Source organism: Osmerus eperlanus, chromosome 22 (genome assembly GCF_963692335.1).
Source record: "Osmerus eperlanus chromosome 22, fOsmEpe2.1, whole genome shotgun sequence".
NCBI classification, from domain to species: Eukaryota; Metazoa; Chordata; class Actinopteri; order Osmeriformes; family Osmeridae; genus Osmerus; species Osmerus eperlanus.
The window spans coordinates 10631606-10639925 of NC_085039.1; the positions used below are offsets into that span (position 1 = coordinate 10631606).

Genomic DNA, 8320 nt, shown 5'->3' on the forward strand with positions numbered 1-8320 from the left:
ACAAAAGGATGTCATTCAGTCAAGTCAACCATGTTTTTAAATTCATCCATACAATAATAGCTACACAGACACCCATACTGCTTATTCTAGTCATTCAAAATAGATTAAAATGCCACCCTGTTGACAAAGGCTCAAGAAAGTATCTGAGACTGTAAAAATAACCCCACACTAGATTATTAATATTTTCTTATTACAGCACACTTCCCTCCTGCAATACCGCAAACAATTTCTCAATGCAAAATATTTTGTGACTCAAGACATGAGGCTTTACAAGAAAGTCTGTTTGGTAACGTTGGATACAGTGTGTGTGTGTGTTTCTCTAACTAGCTGCCTCTGTAGCCTTGTTCTCCACGTACTCCAGGGCCTTCTCCTTGACGGCCTGGACGCTCTCAGGGGTGCCGTTCTTCTTCTCGTACTCCAGGTAGCGCTTGAAGAAGAATTTGATCCTCTTCACTGCCACGCTCAGGTGGATCACCCGGTCAAAGAGAGCCCTGAGAGAGAGAGACAGAGAGAGAGAGAGTCAGAGAGAGAGATAGAGAGACAGAGACAGAGAGAGAGACAGAGAGCGCACAGAAGCATCCCTTTATAGAGCACTGTAGAGTGGTAAATGTGCTGACTTGTTTTCAGCTGACAAATGGCCGTGAGACTTCCAACTGCTGAATGTTTACACGTTAATAAGGTTAACAGGCGGAAGGGAACCTATATACATTTTTAAAGATCGTAATAGTCAGTGGAGCTGAGATTCAATCAAATACACCAGCAGATGCATAAAAACCCCAACATGTAATATATATGTAACAAATGTTACATATTTTCCTCATTTCCTGCACCGGTGACTCCAATTCAAGTTCACAGGCAGTGTGTTCTGCTCACCTGATTTCCTTCTGGGAACCGTGCTTGACCATGAGGTCGATGAAGACGGACCACAGGTCCGTGCGCTTGGGGTAGCTGCTCAGAACCTTGTCCAGCATGACCTTGCCTTTCTCCACGTCGCCGTACCGGAACTCCAGCTGGGCAAACTTGGCAATCACGTCCACATCTAGAGACGAGGAAGAGGAGGCGGGGTACGAAACAGGAAATGAACACAAACCCAATCTAGCGTTTAAAAAAAATAAATAAAAAATAAAAGATTCAAAATTTGTGGGTGTGCAAGGCTTAAATGACGTTCGTAGATAAGCCCGTTTTGGGATATCGCATTCATGTGTTGAAACAGGAGGCCATGTGGCCCAGCAAGTGAGGTGGCTTACTCTCTTTGGTGGGCAGGCTATTGAGCGCCCTCTGCAGGAGAGCGCTGCAGGCGTCGCTCTGGCCCTGCTGCAGCAGGAAGGAGGCGTAGCTTAGCCACACCGCCTTGTCCTGGCGGAAGCGCTTCACGATCTTCTTGTAAAGGTTCTCCGCTTCCTAAACACAACACGGGAATTCATCCAGCAGTCCCTCAAAGTGTCAACTAAAGCAAACGGGTGGAACCCCGGACGAGGATGTCCTCCACTTCGAAAGCGCCTGGCAGATGGGGGTAGGCTGCGGGTCGTACCTTGGTCTTGCCAGACTTGGCGTAGATGTCTGCAAGCTGCTGGTAGACAGGCAGGGGCTCGCAGAACTGCAGCGCCCGCTCGAACGTCTTCTTCAGGCTCTCCTCGCTGCCGTACAGGTTCTCCAGGTTCAGCAGGGCCACCCACACGTTGAGCTTCTCCTGCTCCTCCCTGGTGGGGGGGGGGGGGGGGGAGGTGGACAAAACACACACACGGCTTAGACACGTGTACAGACACGGGGGTCTACACGCACAGAGAAACACTAGCTCGCATGCTAACACTCCGACACACGCTACCTGAAGGAGATGGTCTTGAGTGCCCTCTCGGCGACGGCCCGGGCCTGCTCGATCTGGGTGGCCTGCAGGTGGAAGGCCATGTACTGCAGCCAGAGCAGCGAGCTGTCGGGCGAGGCGAGCAGCAGGCGCTCGAAGCTGCCCGCGTCCTGGGGCCTCAGGGCCGGGTCCATCAGCTCCGCCTCCCGCTCCGACAGGGCCTTCTCCGCCTGGCGCTTCTCCGCCTGCCGCTCGTGGCGAGTCTTCTTCTGGCGCTGCACAGGGGCGGGAGGGGGGGGAGAGAGAGAGGACACAGGGTTAAGGAGAGGGGGACACAGGGGTGAGGGCACTAGCGGTGTCCGAGAGAAGAAAAGGGAGGACTGCTCCGGGCAGTGCGGGTGGTTACCTGGCCCTGTTCCTCCTCCCCCTCGCCCTCGCTGGAGTCTTCCCCCTCTGGGGTGGCCGAGGCGGGCTTCAGGGTGCTGAGGGCAGCGTCCCAGGAGAAGCCCCCCGACACCTGCAGCCTGGCTGGGGCCGCTGCTGGCTTCACCTGCTGGAAGGAGAGAGAGGATGGGGAGGGAGAGAGAGGATGGGGAGGGAGAGAGAGGATGGGGAGGGAGGGAGAGGATGGGGAGGGAGGGAGAGGGAGAGAGAGAGAGGATGGGGAGGGAGAGAGAGGATGGGGAGGGAGGGAGAGAGGATGGGGAGGGAGTGAGAGAGAGGGAGAGAGAGGATGGGGAGGGAGGGAGAGAGAGAGGGAGAGGAAGGGAGAGAGAGGATGGGGAGGGAGGGAGAGAGAGGAAGAGAGAGGATGGGGAGGGAGGGAGAGAGAGAGAGAGGGAGGGAGAGGATGGGGAGGGAGGGAGAGGATGGGGAGGGAGGGAGAGAGAGGATGGGGAGGGAGGGAGAGAGAGAGAGGATGGGGAGGGAGGGAGAGAGAGAGAGGATGGGGAGGGAGGGAGAGAGAGAGAGGATGGGGAGGGAGGGAGAGAGAGAGAGGATGGGGAGGGAGGGAGAGGATGGGAAGGGAGAGGATGGGAAGGGAGGGAGAGAGAGAAAGAGAGAGGATGGGGAGGGAGAGAGAAAGAGAGAGGATGGGGAGGGAGAGAGGACGGGTAAGGAGGGAGAAAGAGAGAGGATGGGTAGGGAGAGAGAGGATGGGGAGGGAGAGAGAGGATGGGGAGGGAGAGAGAGGATGGGGAGGGAGAGAGAGGATGGGTAGGGAGAGAGAGGGGGGGAGACGGAGAGAACGGGGAGGGAGGGTCAAGAGGAGGTTGACGGGGAAGAGATGGAAGGAAAGAGATTGACGAGACGGCGTGCGCGAAAAAAAAAAGAAGCAATAATTAGTACCGGATCGATTACGCAGTCAACAGAACGAGATAGCAGGACGCTAATTAGAAACCGACTGAATGCTGTCAGCATGCGAGTGCAGTGGCTAACCTTTGGAGGGTTCGATTTCTCCTCCACCACCACCGCATCATCCTCCTCCTCCTCCTCCTCTCGGAAATACACCTCCACTCCACTGTCGATGTCCTCAGTCTTCTCCTTCCTTCCTTTCTTCTTCGCTGGTTTCTCTACCGGCTCCTAGGACACAACAATCAGCAGCACAGCACACCATGACACCTCTGCTTTGACAACTTCCTGGATCTTTAATATCCCTCTGCAGAGAGAAATGGACTCTGATGAAGAGAGGGTCCAGTTGAGGAAGGGGGGTGGGGGGGACAGACGACTCACCGGCTGGCTCTCGGAAGACTTGCGCTTCCTCTTGGCGTCGTACTTCGCCTTCTCCTTTCCCAGCAGCCTTAGCGGCAGCCCAAGGGATTCTGGGAGCAGGTCTGGTTTCCCGGTGTCGTCTGACAGCAGGGACAGGTCCACCTGCTCATTCTGTGTGTCAACACTGGAGCGAGGGGGGGGGAATGTCCAAGTCAGACGTTTGAAAATGGAAAGGATTTGGATGACGTTTTCCTGAGCTACAGGAAGGAAGGCGCTAAATTGGACAACTGACTCATGGCGTGATTGGCTCCTTACCGGAGGACCTTGGTGGTGAGCAGGGTGTTCATAGGGACGTTTTTGGCGAACACGTCGTGGCTAGTGAAGTACTTGGTGGCATGCTGAAACTGGGCTCTTCCGGTGATGTTTGTGGACAACCTGGGACAGAACACGACCACTCTCGCAGGTTAGCAGGGCCTTTCATTTCAGGTGACAGTCACTGAACTATGTCTACTATATGCCTTTTAGGATAAGGAGAAGGATAATGGTGCGGAATTCTGCCTTGGCTGATGATAGTTTCCGCAAGTTCATAAGTAGACGCTATCGAAAATCCTTTGAGTAAATAAACGTGTAAGACGTGCAACCCTTCGGGCCCCCAGGTGCGTTGTGTATATACCTGATGAAGACTCCATGCTCGCCTACAGACTTGACGTAGCCTCGGAGGGTCTGTCCAGGTTTCAGGTCCCCCACAGACAGCACCTCTGGGTCCTTCACCACGGAGGGCCTGTCTGGGCTCAACCTGCACACACACACAAACACAGGGATGAATACAGGCAGCAGGGCGCGTGGATCCAGCACTCACCACGTGCGGTGCAGAGGATGTGAATGTGTGTACTGAATGTGTATAGAACACTGGTTTGGGAGAGAGGGAGAGAGAGAGGGGGGTCACACCTCGAGGGCCGGAGAGAGAGCTGCCATTGACCGTTTTTCTCACCGAGAACACAACACCTGGAGAGAGAGAGAGAGCGAGCGAGAGACAAAGAGAGACCACGAACGTTCAACTTCATTAGGACTTTAGTACAGGTAATCGAAGGGCGAGGCTGGCGTTAAGACAAGTAGTTCATCCGGCGTCCGGCCTCAGCTAACCTGGTTTGTCCCTTGGCCGTACACCTTTAGCCCGGGCCTGAAGAGGGCCACTCACCTGACCGGCTGGTCTTTGCTGTAGGACTGGAGCGGGTCGCGCTTGTATGAGTCCAGCAGGTCCACCACGGCGACGGTTCCCTTGGCGCCCAGTGGCAGCCTGACGCCCACGCCCACTTGGGGCTGGACGCTCTGCACGATCCCCATGGAAACGCTGCCCTTGTCCAGCTTGGGCACGTCTGAGGGTTACAGGGTTGAGTTAAGGAGTCTGGAGCGGCAGACAGAACCTGGAACACTCTGGGGATGATCCATGCGGTTATGATGACACAGCAAAGCTGAGGGGGGGGGGGGGGGGGGGGGGGGGTCGCTTACCAATCAGAGAGAGGCAGAGACGCAGAGGTTTAAAACTGACTTTGACCACTTTGGCACCAACTGCCTGACCCAGTTTGTACAGCTTCTCTGGGTGTTTCAAACCCTAAAAAGGTGAGAAAATGTCTTGTGGGAATACTGACATTTTTATACAGACATTTATATTTAGTGTGTATATGTATATATATATTTTTTTTTTATCATGGAAATTGACAATGTTAACTTACTTTAGGATCAGTGGCCATGGAAAGTATATCAACAGTTCCTGTTACAGAGGGACTGATGGTCACCTCTAAACACTTCTTCTCTGGGTAGTACTGTAGAGACACACACACACACACACACACTAGGGAGTCGATTTAAATCTCAAACATTTCGCAAACTCTTCAGTTCCGCTGCACGCTTCCAAAAGTACCTTTGACACAAAGCACGTGACCTCCTGGTCGACCTGGTAGGTCATGAGCTGCTCCTTCAGGCTGCACTTGACCGGCTCCAGGACCACGTCCTCCTGTAGCTTACTGGAACCACACAGGGTCATGTTACAGAAAAAAATGTATCTACCACTGGGATTGGGGGTTGATTCCCCCCCCCCCTTCACAAACGCTTACCTTGGCAATAGACTGAGCTCAGGAATGAAATAGGTGAACTTGGGGTGGCTAAATGGAAGGTACCTAAAAAAAAGTTCAAAAGAAAAGAAAATTGTTCATTCATGATAACACAACTCCCCTGCAGTAGTAATAAGAGCATATGTAGTCATATGAACACACATGGTGCTTTGGTACTGACCTGTGACTACAGGCCTCCCGCCCTCCTATGACCCTGGCTGTGACCTCGCTGCCGAGCTTCACGGCGGACGTGGGGAAGGTCCCCAGGCACGCCCCCTCCTGCACCTCCGACACGTGCACGCTCCCCGTGGCCCCGCCCTCCAGCTCCACCTGCACGCACGTGGGCTTCACCGCCTTCACCTTGCCCTTCACCAGGTCGCCGTAGCGGTGACGCCCGGTCCTACTCGCCGACGGCCCGGCCTGGTCGCCGTCGGGGCGGGGTCCACGCTGGACCTTGGAGTCCCACTCCACCAGGGGGAGCCCTTCCAGGTCCTCGCAGCTGGGGTCCGTCACACCGACCACCAGGAAGCGGCCCGGAAGCAGCTTCTCCGTCTCGAAGCGGAACGAGTCGTTGAGGTTGTTGGTGGTCTGGACGACGGTCAGCTGGGCCGTGTCGCCCAATGAGATGACGGCAAAGTCCTTGTCGGCATGCTGCACCCTGGCGGTGTACTTGGCCCCCTCTGCAACCTACAGATTTACAAAGGGGAAAACGATGAACACTTTTTATATTCATATACAGAGTATAACAATTTTCATACTTTACGTTTTTTTCCCAAGGAGGTTTGTCTGAATATAACAAACATTTCTCAAATCTCGACATCAGTTCTGTCACGCACAATAGTTATGGCCGTATCGGCCTGTCAGATCAAGCAGGACACTTACCGATTTCCTCTTTGCCACCAGCTTAGGCAGCAGAGAGACGTGGACCTGTGTGCTCAGAGAGTCGACATGTAGGACCACAGCATTCACCTTCTGTCCTGGAGACACCTTTAAACCTGAGAACACACACACGCATACCATTCAAGTCACCGCTGGACATACCATTTCATTCATCAAGCAGTTGACAACACCCTTAAAAATGTTTCATTTCCCGACATTCAGACTGGGTTAGGGGTTAGAAGGGGCGGTTTGAGTCCTCACCCGTGCAGTGATGTTTGGTGGCCAGCACGGTGGCTCCCTTCAGCTGGTCACACGCCAGGCTCACGCTCTCGTCCTCCTTCACCTGCTCCACGGTCAGCTTCAGCCTCTGGCCCAGGGGCACCACAGACAGCTGCTGATGAAGCTCAGAGTCCTCTGAGGAGAGAGAGAGAGAGTCAGGTGGCTGAGCGGTGAGGGAATCGGGCTAGTAATCCGAAGGTTGCCAGTTCGATTCCCGGTCATGCCAACTGACGTTGTGTCCTTGGGCAAGGCACTTCACCCTACTTGCCTCGGGGGGAATGTCCCTGTACTTACTGTAAGTCGCTCTGGATAAGAGCGTCTGCTAAATGACTAAATGACAATGTAAATGTAGAGAGAGAGAGAAAAAGAGAGAGAGAGGAGACGGAGGGAGGGGTCATGAAGAGCAGTAAAAGCCGTGCTGCAGACTATTAGATCGGATCTGTTGCCGTTATTGAGTTACAGCAGGATGCTGACAGAATCTGAAATCTCGATAAACATCGACAGAAACCAGACGCCTGAGGTGCCCACACACACACCCCTTTGCATATACCCAACGTGGTCTCGTTCCCTCTTATATCCTACACACACACACACACCTTTGTTGGCCATCATGTCGGCCACAGCCCTTCTCTCCAGCAGGCCCTGGACCAGCCGGGTCTGGGTGTCACCCTCCGGGGCTATGACCTCTGACACCTTGAGGCTGACCAGGAAGCGGCCCTTCTCCTCGTCCAGGTTGGTCACCTTGGCGACCACCGTCTGGCCCAGCTGGAAGGGCCCCGTTGTGTCACTGATGAACTTGTCGCTCATCGCCTGGATGGGAGGAGGAGGAGGAGAGGTCAAGTTCAGACGAGTCGAGAAAAACTACGGCTCATGTTCAGGAGAAATCGGACATTCGTAATATCGACTCTCCGCTAACTTATTCAACTACCTCCTTGATCGGCTACTCACCGATTTGGGCGCCAGGCCTACCAGTCCGCAGGGAAACTCCACAAACACGCCGTAGGGCATGATGTTCTTGATCCAGCCAATCAGCTGCATGCCCACTTTGACGTCAGAGAACTCCTTGGCAACAGGCCCGTCCTCCATGGAAGCCCTCAACACAGGCTTCTTGGTCAGGGTCTGGGCACGGCAGGGTTAAGGAGGACAAGACGGCCTTCCTGACACTGTACAGTTGGATACAACAGCACTGTACCATTTTCCAAACCACAAAATCAAATCCAAAACCAGACTAATAAAACACTTGCATTTCTTCATGTTAGTAAATATGACTAATATTAATAGTACTTAAAGTATATGTATATATCCCTGTAAGACCCGGTTTAAAATTACAATGTCACTTTTAGCTCTCCAAAAAACACATTTGCAAATATTATTTTTGGGGGGAAAGACCACATTTACACAGCCAATGGGTCCTATTGTCTGGCCTTGCAATGCAATTGGATAAATGTGGTCTTAAAGAAAAAATTGTCTGTAGCGTTCTAGTCAGGAAGGATACGATGTGCTGCTTGTTGTGGTTGACACAGACCAGGTTGGAGAT

At 53.4% G+C, this 8320-nt stretch overlaps 1 protein-coding gene across 1 annotated transcript in view; it reads right to left on the reverse strand.

Annotated features, from left to right (window-relative positions):
* Window positions 1-19: 19 nt before the first annotated feature.
* pdcd11 (programmed cell death 11) overlaps window positions 20-8320 on the reverse strand; it is a 14526-nt gene continuing 6225 nt past the window's right edge. Inside the window, 22 exon segments of the mRNA XM_062447831.1 lie at window positions 20-491; window positions 874-1039; window positions 1248-1401; window positions 1532-1700; window positions 1826-2076; window positions 2208-2354; window positions 3242-3385; window positions 3536-3698; window positions 3830-3949; window positions 4188-4310; window positions 4463-4519; window positions 4713-4890; window positions 5024-5126; window positions 5248-5337; window positions 5436-5538; window positions 5629-5691; window positions 5807-6312; window positions 6508-6620; window positions 6766-6918; window positions 7380-7593; window positions 7732-7902; window positions 8279-8320. The exon segment at window positions 8279-8320 is cut by the window's right edge and continues 153 nt beyond it. Of these exon segments, the coding sequence (XP_062303815.1) occupies window positions 320-491; window positions 874-1039; window positions 1248-1401; window positions 1532-1700; window positions 1826-2076; window positions 2208-2354; window positions 3242-3385; window positions 3536-3698; window positions 3830-3949; window positions 4188-4310; window positions 4463-4519; window positions 4713-4890; window positions 5024-5126; window positions 5248-5337; window positions 5436-5538; window positions 5629-5691; window positions 5807-6312; window positions 6508-6620; window positions 6766-6918; window positions 7380-7593; window positions 7732-7902; window positions 8279-8320 (3402 nt within the window). The 3' untranslated portion in view covers window positions 20-319.